This window comes from Accipiter gentilis, chromosome 23 (assembly GCF_929443795.1).
Source record: "Accipiter gentilis chromosome 23, bAccGen1.1, whole genome shotgun sequence".
NCBI lineage: Eukaryota > Metazoa > Chordata > Aves > Accipitriformes > Accipitridae > Astur > Astur gentilis.
Genome location: NC_064902.1, coordinates 16,908,160 through 16,920,241, shown reverse-complemented (window position 1 = coordinate 16,920,241; position 12,082 = coordinate 16,908,160). Strand labels below are relative to the sequence as shown.

The 12,082-nt window shown below is 50.0% G+C and overlaps 1 protein-coding gene across 3 annotated transcripts in view; it reads left to right on the top strand.

Annotated features, from left to right (window-relative positions):
- PRICKLE2 (prickle planar cell polarity protein 2) overlaps positions 1–12,082 on the top strand; it is a 108,704-nt gene that overhangs the window by 70,455 nt on the left and 26,167 nt on the right. For all 3 annotated transcript variants that reach the window (XM_049826758.1, XM_049826760.1, XM_049826759.1), the window contains one exon: positions 5,239–5,422. In XM_049826758.1, the coding sequence (XP_049682715.1) occupies positions 5,239–5,422 (184 nt within the window). The remainder of the gene's footprint in view (positions 1–5,238; positions 5,423–12,082) is intronic.

Below are 12,082 nucleotides of genomic sequence, written 5' to 3'. Positions count from 1 at the left end.
TGGGAAGATGCCTCATTAGCTCTCAAATGAGGGGAGGAGATAACAGGCAGGGATATTAAGAAGCCCTTGTTAAGAGACTCAGAGGTCACATGAGCTGCCCCAAATCCTCAGCCTCTCCTGTTTCCGAGAAGTTTTGTGATTTACTGTCTGGCGACTGACCCCAAAGCCTCATTGCGATCAGAATGATGGCACGATGCTGGAAAAAAATAATCCGGTTGCCATATACGTCTTGAGCCAAGCAGGAAGGGAATTGCCCCTTTGTGTTTACCCACCCCATCCGAGCTGAGCAGACAATTGCTTTTTGAGGGATTTCAAAGCTTGCATGTTAATGTGTGCACAAATGCATGCAAATCCTTTATTACGGAGCACAGCAGAGGCATCGCGTGGCCCGGCGCGGGCCGTGGCATTCCTGCTCCTCGCATTGTCTGGAGACGGAGCTGCTCCCTGATACAGCCCATTTATTCCCATCCCAGAAGAAACAAGTGAGAAGCAGAGATAAGCAGCGCAGGGCGGGAGGGTGGGGGGTGGTGTGATAAGGGCTGTTTGTCGAGTTCCTCCTTTGTCCGAGAGGAATTTTAACATTTCTGCGATGCTTTTAAACTCTGCCTTCATTCTCGCCCTTGCCAGGAGGGCTTGAGCTCTTGCTCTGCCCTTTCTCAGAATATCCGCGGTGCCCTGCCAGAGCAGGCTTTGCTTTGGTGGTGTTTGCTGCATTAGGTCCTGCGTGCCCACCCAGCCGAGCCGGCAGCCGTGGCTGGAAGAGAAGACCCTCGTGGCCAGGAGTTTTTCCAGCAGGCAGGGGTCTGCTGCCCTCACAACCCCAGAGGAGTCGGGTCCTGCCTGCACTGCCCCAGACCCCAACACACGCCGGCTGTTTGCTGGGAGAGGCCAGCTTGGCCGGCTCCTTTACTGGAGCTACGGACCATTTGCAAGGACCCACTTTGCCTTGGCTTCAGGCTGCTCCCAGTCCCCTCTTCCCTGGCTTTTTAGCTCTGCTTGTGCTTTCCCAGTTTGGAGTCGTTGCTGGTTTTTCACAGCAGGGAGACCTCGGCTCTCTCCAGAAAGCTGGGGGCATGCTAGCGTCTCTCTCCAGAGCCTCTTGCACGGCACTAGTGTTTTCAGCGTGGTTTAACTTATTGTTGGTGCCGTTGCTATGATGAAAGGGCTGTGGGAGGCTCCAGCAATGGCAGAGGCTGTGTTTTGCTAACTGTTTTGCATACAACAAGAGACTGCCTCGTCCCAGAGACCTCGCGGGTCAATTGGGCTCACGTCGAGCCGTACGTAGGTGGACCTGGGCTGGAAGCACGCTTCTGCATCCCAAGCGAGAAGCACTCGGGAGCCAGGTTCTCCCGCTTGGTGCGTTGGGCCCCGTTCGCTTCAGATTCCCCTTGTGTGCCTGTTTTCGTCGGTAGAGAGAAGAGGGCTGGTGTGGGGTGGCGGATCCAGTTTGCACTGTCCCCCTGCACCAGTGGATGGGGGGGGCATGTAACTGGGGAGGGGGTTAGAGCCTCCCCTGAGAGGAGGACTGGACGCCGTGCCAAGAGCACCACGTAAAAGCAGCCGTTGCAAAATAATACACATCCGTCTTGTAACTTCATCACATGAAGCGCTGGCCTCGAGTAGAACAAATTTTTCAATCTGTTTTCGAGCCATTGCTGCTTTGTACCATGTGAAGTCAATTCAAGGCAGGCTCCTTTCCAGCTAAATCCGACACCAGGAAATGTTCTTTTTCTCCCCATTTGCTTCCCGCCATCCTGGCCCCGCGGCAGGGCAGCTCCGTGTAGCTCCGTGCCGAGCAGCCCCGCCGGATTGCTCCCCAGCCCGTGCCTCCCGCAGCAGCATGGCAGCTGGCTGGCTCCCTCTCTTCTTTCCTCCCTGTCCCCAAGCTTCAGCTGCTTAACAGCTCCTTTATTTACCCTCCGTGCCTGAAGCTGGTTGTGCTGTCAGCTCTCCTTTCTCCGTTGGGAAACACAACATCACTGGGTTTCTCCTTGCCAGCCCTCAGCTCCTGGAGTCAAGTGATGCTCCAGGATGTCCCCAGCTTTTAGCAACAGCACCAAAATATCTCCAACCCTCTGTCCTCCCCGATGCCGGAGACCTCAAGTACTTGCCTGAGATGAGCTTGCAGACCCTTCTCTGGGATGAGAGCAAGACGGAAAGGCTCAGGAACAAAGACAGGATTTCTAGAGAGCGATTGGCATTAGTTTCTTCTTGCTTAAAAAAAAAAACCACCTTCCCGCACTCTTCTCAAGTTGTGTGGGGCTCCTTGACTGCCCAGGCAGCGGAGATGGTTGTTGATGAAGCTTTGGTGGTGGTTAGGTGAGACTTGTGTCTGGCCAGAGCCAAGCTAATGGGTTTCCCTTTGAAGGATATGCCACCCCACCTGGGCTGCGGCACCCTTTGTACGGTAAGGTATACGGCACGCCGACGCGCTGAGAATCTCCGGGCTCTGCTGCAATTCCCGCGTTAAAAACTACCAAGCCGTTGCTGGCAGGAGCAGCCAAGCAGACTGCCAGCCGTGGTCCCGCTCCTCTCCAACACCCACCAGCTCTCTGCCGTAGCATCGGCACCCACGGCACGTCGTTGCTCCGGTCATCGTGCGTGCGGTGGAGCGCTGGCACGTGGTGTCGTCTCACTTCATGCCGCCCCGCTTCGAGTGCGGTGGGGGGAGGCTGCTTTTTCAATTTCATCTCGTGTTTGAAATGTACATTTTTATATTAAGTTTTTACTACGGGGAATTATTTTTAATTATAGGGAGCTGCAAGACGATAAAATAAAGTTGAGTAAGTGAGACCTATGCGAAGAAGTCATGGAAACCATATCATAGGACTGGAAAGACACTCCTAGGACACTGAGTATTGTTCCCATGAAACAACATGTCCTAATGTAAAGAAAATAATTGTAATTAAAGCTGTTAATCTTCTGCTTTTAATGAGGGGAAAGGAAGAGAACTGAGTATCTCAGGGGCAAGATCTTGAAGTTTGTACAGTTTGCCCGCAGAAGTGGCAGAAACCCCATGCGTGGAGACGCTCAGCTTTTAATGGTGCAAAGTTTTTACAGAGCCCGTTGCCCTGGCCTGGGGACATCACTGATGAGTAGACAGGCTACCTCTGTCTGTTTCATTCTTTACTTTTCTGACCAGGAGAAGCCAACCGCTGGTGATACCCGCTTGCCTGGGATGGGGCAGGAGTGTGGGTGGGTGTAAATCAGCTTCCCGACCTGGTCCTCGCGCGCCTGGCCCTACGTGGTGCGAGTTGGGGGATGGCGGTCGCATGGAGTGACCTCTGGGATCTAAACGATCATACATCTCGCTCTTTGACACTGTTCTTTAAAGTCCTCCCGGTGGGCTGATTTAGCTCATTTATTAAAAGCCCAAACCTCTGGCGCTCTCCTGCCGTCCTCCATCTCCTGGAGGGGATGTGTCTAGGGCGGGCAGGAGGGCAAAAACGCGCAGCCCGGCTTCGTCCCCGTCACAGCACCCTGCTCCTGGCGTTGCTGCTACCCAAGCATGGGCTGCTGAGTTTGTCTCCCTTTGAAGCTTGTGATGGATATCCTGAAAATTCAAATTTGGCTAAGAACTCCTAAACTCCATTAGAATAACTATCTCCAGTGCCGAACCTGGGGCTCTGGAGCTATTAATTATCGCTAGCATCTTGTTGCATATTGCTGAAATGAGATGGAAACGGCAAAGAAACCAGCGGCTTTGCTGGGGCAGAGCGCCCTTGCACGGTAGCTGATTAATTAAGGTATTCACATGAAATGGTGCCTTGATTATTTTTTAAGGTAACAGCCAGAGGCGATGCCGAGACTCTCCGACTGGACACAAACCAGATGCCGGGGGTGCGTGGGGGTCGCTGTGTGGTTTAGATCTGATGAAAGGCAGGAAATGGGAAAATCTGGCAAATCTCCCTGGCTTGACTTAACGGAGCCTCTTGACTTTTGCTAGAGTGCATTTTTTGTGCTGTAAGGGCCAAGTGGAAATTTAGACTCGAATCTGGATCTGAGCGCTGGTATGCTTAGCTGGCTTGTACACCATGGTGAACAAGAAGGAAAGGTGTTTGAAACTTAAAGAACCCTGTGTTTAACTGTTGCTGCCCTCTGAATTTCTTTGCTTTACCTTACAGCAGAGAGACCTCCAATGGCAATGGTAACTTTTCCCTTGCTTTTTGTGTGGTACCTTATTTTTTCCGAGATGTCTCCCTTCTGCTGCCCAAGTAAAACCATATCTCATTCCTCAGAAGTTGGTGGCATTTCATTAGTGCAAATTAATTCAGAATCCTGTGTGGTTGCTTCAAAATAGATACCATTGACCCATATTCTGGAAGAGCATTGCATTTTCAGAAATAGAAGCCAATTTATCAGCATTCCCTTTAACCTCTTTCTGTGGGGCTGGGGGATGTTTTCAGCTGGGTTAATCCTTCGCTGTTACCCCTGGCGAAGGGGTGTGATGTCCTAGCAGCCCCGCAGAAAAATGCTCACGCTCGAGACCATGAAGAAAGTCTCCCATGGGCCACCAGCTGCAGGAACAGTCCCTTAAAAGAAATGCTAAGAAGTGATATTTGCAGTGAATTAAGCTAATGGCAACCTGTGGGCTGTTCTTTCAGTTCTTCTTGTGCTTCCCCCCCCTTCCCCGTCTGGCTCTCGGGCAGCGTGTGAGCCGGCGTGCCGCTGAGCCGTGGCACGTGCCGTCGAGCCGGGCAGTTAAGATGCCGTTGACTGTGGGGTTTTTAGCCTCCCTTAATTTAATTTAGCTTTATATGTTCAGACTATAATCAATTTTTATGCTACTTTAATAAGCAAATTTATGCTATCAGCATGCTAAAGGGACTTGTCATTCACAGCTTCCCAGTCGATCCACCATTTTCTGTATTAGCCAAGTGCTCAGCTGTCCTAAATTCGGTAACTGCTCTGCAATTTCCAGCTGGCATGCCGATCCGCACCAGGCAGGCACACGGCCCTTGCCTGTGCCGGCCCCTGGAAATGCTCCTCGCGGTGCAGTAAGGGACAAGCAATTGCATATCCCCAAACATTGGGCAGTCTGACTCAGCTTGATTGCCAAGTGTTGTTACAGCAAATACGGACTTTTATTTCCTCCTAGTGAAAGAGACAAATCCTACATTAGAAAATGCCTGAGCATAAAAAAGGGTTGACAGCGACTGGCAGGAATTGCTTTGCTTTCTTATTTAAAGTGCGTCTCACTGGGGCACCTCCTCTTTTTCCTCTCTCCTCGCTTTGCAGGAAGATTTGCCTTCACTGTAAGTGCTCCCAGGAAGAGCACATCGTAACAGTTATGCCTCTGGAGATGGAAAAGACCGTCACGAAGCTCATGTTTGACTTCCAGAGGAATTCGACTTCTGACGATGACTCGGGCTGTGCCTTGGAAGAGTACGCGTGGGTCCCCCCCGGCCTGAAGCCCGAGCAGGTAACAATGACACCACTCAGTTACCAGAAGTAAATGGTTTTAATATGCTCTTTGGAAATAGTTTGCCCTGATTTTTCTTCTAAGGGTAAGAGCACTTGTTGCATATGGCTGTTTCTGGGTGCACTGTAGAGACTTGCAGAGACGGGTCTGGTCTGAATGCGCTAATGAAACAAAACAGAGATGCGATCCTTGCAGGACTTGTGGTTTTCTGCATCTGTAGATATATCTAATTGGTAATTGAGAGGTGGGAAACAAAATACTTCCAGGATGGGGTTTGTTGTGGTTGTGCAAGGGAACAGATACAGATGTACCTACTACTGTTTCATGGGGAAAAAAAAGTGGTGGGACTCCAGTATTGCCCAGGGACTCGGTGCTCCTGCTGTGCCCTCCTGGACCACTCTGCTCTGCGGTAAGTCCAGGGCAGACAGTTAAAGCCGGTAGATGACTCTGAAAAACGAGCCAAAGTCTTTGGGATTGGGTTTTTCCAAGTATGACATTTGTGCCTTACTGGAAGGAATTGCTCAAATGAAGTTCAGGTCCCTCGGTACAGTAATTGCGCGGGATGGATTAGACCTCAGCGTGCTGTCTGTGCAGAGAGCACGTTGATTTCTGCTCCTTGCATTTTACATGATTCGCTTGGTTTTTATGCTGATCTTTTACGTGTTCAACTCAGAACTTAATTTGCAGAGGAGACTGCAAAATGAGCTTAGCCTTGATAATTGCTATGGCAATCATTTTAAACTGTGTAAGGAGGCTGGGAGAGGGTGGAAAGCTTTCATTCTTACTGTTGTAGTTGCTGTCCTTAAATACTGTGTTTTCATGAGCTTTTATTCAGAAGGGCTTAGGCATTTCCTGAAATATTTTGGCACTGCCTGTAGGCTGTAAATATTATCTGTCTGATTAGAGAAAATCCAGTAGTTCGGCGGTGGTGGTTTTTTTTCTTTTTCTTGTCTTTACAAGCCTTGCTCGGTGCTCACTTGAAACTCCGCAGCGCCGTACGTTTCATTTGGTGCCATCCAACCATGCAAATCCAGCCGTAGCCTTGTTTTCTGTCACCTTCCTTATGTCAGAGCTCCCTTTTGTGCCTTCCAGGAGGTACAAGACACGGCGCATGGAGAGATGCAGATGGTCCTGAAGTAGCTCTGCTGGCCCTTCATGCTGCGGGGACACGAACCAGTTGGGTTTCGGGAGTCCCGTTGGAGGACCATACCCAAGCTGGTGCTGCCTGCTCTCAGCACGGCCTTCTGTCCAGGCGTGTCCGTGGTTTCTGGGGCCCAAGCTGGCCCCATGTCCCTGTAGCTTTGGGTGGAAATACAGATATTTAGTGACAGGTGGTACCTGACCGGGTAGACATGGTCTCCGATGGGTACAGCATGGCATGAACAGCAATTGAAACCAACTTCCAGCATGGTGGTGACATGTTCCAGAAGACCTGGATGCTTCTGTGATCCCTCAGGTGCTTTTTAAGAAATAGCGTGCCGTCAGGGAGTTTGGGGTGCTCGGAGAAAATAGAAGTCCATTAGGTCTAGCAGCAGGTACTGGCATCTCCTGCATTACCCAGGTTAATGTATTTTTAGGTTCTTCCAGCATCTGTTTCTTGCAGAGGTAACAGTGCTCCTTGAGACGAACACCTGCTTTCTAATTACACTCCTCTGTCTGCGTTGCTGGGCCTTTTAGCAGATTTGCCACTTCAGACCTGTCTCTAATCACCATGGAGATGAAGAGCAGCCGTAAGCAGAGCCAAAGACAGGCACTGAAATCCTCCCAGCGTAGCTCATCCGCCAGCCCTCCGGGACCTTTCCCACATCAGACGAGCCACTAAGGAGACGAAAGCAAGGCGTGACTTCTCTGGGCCGTGAAAGAGCCACCATGCGGGGCTGGAGGTTGTCCCCGAGCGAAGAGCAGCACCCTGAATTTCTCCGGGAGTTACCATCTGCCTGGGGTGTCGCAGGGCTGGGAGCTGCCCGGGGGCGCAGGAGGGTGCCGTTTGCCTCCCGTGGAGGTAAGAGATAGCAACGTGCTGGAGCCGTGCAAGGCTAAAGACAGACCTGCGGCTTTCTGGTCCGTGAGTCGGGTGCGCGCAAGCGATGTGGAGCCTCTGGAAGGCTGCTGGAGCAGCGGGTGGGCTCTGCTCTGGCTGAGGACACTGCTGTCAGGCTGGGCTGAAAAAGCAGATTTGCAGGCCGTGAATTTTTCTCTGCCTTCCGCTGTTTCACTGTCGTATTTCTTTGACATGAAACAGATGAAATGAAACAACTTTTTCTGCAATATTCTACTTTATTAAAATCTCTACACAGCATATGAGCTGGGGAGGTAAGTGGTCCCCTGAAAGACTAATGCAATTTTCTTATTATACTTGGACGACAGCCTTCCTACCTCGCTATTCTTGGGAGACAGTGTTCACGTCTCACTCAACGCAGCAATTTACAGGATTTCACGGGGGGAAGTTGGCCAACAAATGTGACATCGGGTTTTGGCAGTTTCCACAGGTCATTTCAGAATTTGGAGAGCCCTTTCAGTCCATAGCTTAAATTATTAGGTATAATCTAAAGGGGAATCGACCCAAACCTACACCGTCTCACTGGATTCCTAGACGCTAATTCGGGCATCAGCTGGTCTGTGGTACATGTCAACTATGTGAAAATCACGTTGGTTACTTAATGCTCACTACTGCAAAGAAAAGAAAGCATTGGTCCAGTGTTCACAGGTAATGATCCAGACATTGCATTGAAGAGCAGAGCTGAAAGTTATCCCTTATATTATGGCTCATCAGAACACAGGACTACAAAGTGCTTTATGCAACAGCTGTAAATATTATGTATTTTTAAATATGTTTATAACACAGGGATGAAGATAGTAATATAAAAAAATTTTATGATACCACTGCATAAGGTATGGTAAAAATTCATCTGGAAAACTGGCTAAAATTTATGACATCGCTGATCAAGAAAGAGGGGTATAAACTGGAAGGAGACTGGAAATGTTATTTCCTTGAGGAGCCTAGAAGAGCTTCGTTTGTTCAGCCTAGCAAATCGAAGGCTTGTGATCACTCCCTATGCATTAGAGGAGGAAGAGCAGTTATTCAAGCTCCAACTTTGGCACAAGAACATAGATATAAACTGGCTCCAAATGCATTCAGGCAGGAAATTGGAAGAGATTTCAAACCATCAGAGGTGTAAGGCTCAGCGGCAACCTGCCAACAGGGAAAGCGATGGGTAAAAACCCAAGACTGAGCTCCATAAATTATAACGTGATTAGAAAATGTGGTTTCTTGTAATAGCCGTCGGCTACAGAGGATACCCAAGAGGCTCCTCTGGGCTCTAATCCCGCTTGGATTGGACCTCAATGAGAAGTCGTCTGATTGCAGAAGAGGGGCTTCTCTTCTGGAAGATACGGATGCAGATGGGAAAGGGAGAGGTGGCTGTACAGGAGGCGAGGCAGAAGCTCGGGATGTGGGCTTTGAGAAATACTCTTCTTCCTGCCTGCCCTTCGATGGTCAGATAGAGAAGTAAGCGTGAAAGTCTTGAAATGGGCAGACACCAATAGAAACGTAACGCAAAATCCCGGACCGGGGCTGGCTGCAAAGATGGGGGAAGGCAATTTCGGGAGCCAGTTTGTCTGCTGGGGCTGGCAGTCCGACAGCTGATCCTCCTTGCACTGACATAAGTTTGAGGGCAGATGCTTAAAAATAAGTACTTTTATGATGTGTTTTTCACATTTTTAGGCAAGGCATGCGTAAATACATGTGAATGCGCAGCCTTGAATTCCTTGGGCCTGTGGTTTGGAGAAATCCTAAGAGGTTATAACATGCCAGCTTGAATTTCTGAATACAAGGGATTTTTGAGGATTTCTGTCTTTATTGTGTCTCAATAATAGGAGCAGCTGGTTATGGGCACAGATTGCCAATTAAACAAAAGATGGGGCTCTACTTCAAACGCGGTGCAGCTTTTGGTATGGCTCTGGCATGCCAACGTTCAAGACCCTTGTATGTGCCATAAGAACTTAATTCCCTCTTGCTGTCAGCACAGTTGCTCTGATCGAGTCCCTTAAAAAGTTATGAAAACCTCATCTGAGGTAAAATTAGTAGCATGAAGAAGGTTCAGGGGATCATTTTCCTCTAAGACAGCCATTAGCGCTGGGACCTGGAGAGCTTTGCAAGCATGGTGTGAGACTCATAGCTGTCTTTATTCAGGGGATAACACGTGTGTTGATTCCCATTCCGGATCTTTTGCAAGACCTATAGCAAGGGCTTGAGTTATAAAACCTCCAAGCTTTATCAGTTGCTCTTCAGGTCACGAAGTGAGGAAAGGAGAGCGGAGCTGAACCTACGCTGAACATGCATTTACACCTTACCTAAAGATACCCACTTTCACCACCTCAGTGTGGTAGAAAGTACATTATCTGGGCCAGTCATCTCTGGGGAACGTGTGCCTCACTTGTGCCTCTGTCTTGCGGTCAAGTACGTTTTACCTTCTCGTCCTTTCTTGAGCCCTATAAGTTCAGCAAACTGTTTCACTCCTCAGGAGACTAAAGTCTCGCACGCAGCAAGGAAGGAACGAGACGGACCAAAGCAACCCTGTGCCCAAGCCTGCATGGTAATGGAGAGCAGAGAAGCGAATTTATGGCCAGGCGGAGGAATGACGAAAGCCCCATGAAGAGCTCTACCTTCCTTGAGAGATCCTGGCCCTGGGAGCAGAGCACAGCGGGTGAGAAGCTGAGGGTGCTGAAGACAGGAGCTGTAACTCACGTATGTGGTGCCTGAAGCTGTAGCCGCCTCTCGCTCTGCCCCCTCGCACACATGCACGCTGTAGTATTTTACCCAAAAGCTGCATTTCAGCACATTTTTAAAAGTTCTCCAATTTCACTCGGAGGTAGCGGTAAGTCCATCACCTCCCAGCTGAACTCTTTCGGTATCTAAATAGCCTGGTGGTTAGCGGCTCTTATTTCAAGGCTGGAGCTGTCTAAATCCAGCCTCCAGGCATCGGACCATGCCGAATGCTTCCCAGCTGGATGGAGCGGCAATCCTGCACACGAAATGGTTTTTCTGTGTGCGATGCCAGTGCTGCGTGACTTGGGGGCAGCTGGGGTGGGTTAGGAGATTCTGGAGCTATTCCCTCTGCCCTAGAGCAGAGCGGATGGAGGAGGTGCGAGCGCATCCCGTGCTGCAGAAAAGAAACCGTGGCAAAACCCTGTGTCCAGGCTCTTGCTCCATTTCTGTATCCTGGGGTGTTTGCCTGATTGAGGTGAGCTGATAGAAGCTGTTAAAATTATTTCATCCTTGAACAATCTTCTTATCGGGGAGGGAATCAGCTTCTTTTGGTGGGCCATGGAAACCAAACTACTCACCTGGTAGGGTTTGCTTGGTTCTTAAATTTGAAATAGCTGTGTGGTGGTCAGCAGAGGTGAGAGGCAGGGGAAGAGCAGGGAGTGGAAAAGAAAACAGAAAAATCCTGGGCTACACAATATAAACTTGTCCTGGAGCTTTAGTCCAGGGTACAATTACAGCTTTTCCTTGTTGCAGCGTTATTGTAGTATGTTACCCTGTGACTTATAAATACAAGAGCATCTTAAGTGGCCTACCCAGGGGAATTATCAGCTATGATCAAGGCAGCAGATGATCATTATAATTGCTGGTGCTGCAGGGGACTCAGCAGTATGAGAACGGTTCTGCCGGTCAGTACCTCGCAGCACAAAGACCGCTCTCGGATGCTTTTGAAACTGCCGTTTCTGGCTCCTTTTTATCCAAATTCGATTTCTGCTTAAAAAAGAAGAATCATGGCGTGAGCTTTCACAAGTCTAAAACTTGCGGATGTACGGCCTTCATTCAAATGTTCTTCTTTGATGCCAGCGGGAAGCGATGTTTCCGCGGGATCTCTTACAGACCAAGAGCTGCTCCAAAGGCTTGGCAGGAGCGGTTGTCGTTCTCAACTGGTGAGCAGCAGCGCTCAAACGACGCGGCTGCCGTTAGCCGCGGGAGAGAAGCGCGCGGAGAGCCGCGGAGCATGCCAGAACAAATAGCACTTAGGAAAATGATTTTTTTCCCTTTGTTCCCTGCCTTTGTCCCTGCCACTCGGGAGCGGGTTTCCGAGAGCAAACCCAACGTTGCAGGGTGCCGGACCGCCCGGCACCGGCGATCGCATCCGTCTCCCGCCGCCACGTGCCGGCACCCAGGTGGGTTCACGGATCTGGGGTGATAGCAGTCTTCTCCCAGCCGGGGCTGCGGGGTCTCGGGGGGGACCCCGGCTCCCTCCCGGGGTGCGTGCCTGGCTACATCCCCGCACACGGCAGACCCAGCCAGAAGTTCCCACTCTCCTCTCTGTTTCGGAGCATCTGGCCTCGCTGCAAGGATTGTTTTGCTTCAAGAAATAAATAAGTGCTTTGTATCCTAATGGCCGTGGAAAAGGAGGACGTGCCAGACTCGGGCCAAAGCACACTGAACCCGTTTTCCAGTTTCACACGTGCTATCGTCTGTGGAGCTCGTGTGTGAGCCTATGTCTACAAATACTTGCAGCGTTTTGCAGACACGTTGAGAGGGTTATTCGTGTGTGGCATGTTTGGGGTTTTTTTCCTCTTTGTTTTTCCAAGGGAGGCCAGCAGGGACGAGAGAAATACTGAAGGCACCAGATTCATTTCTCCATCAATTTTAAGTATTCCGTGTAA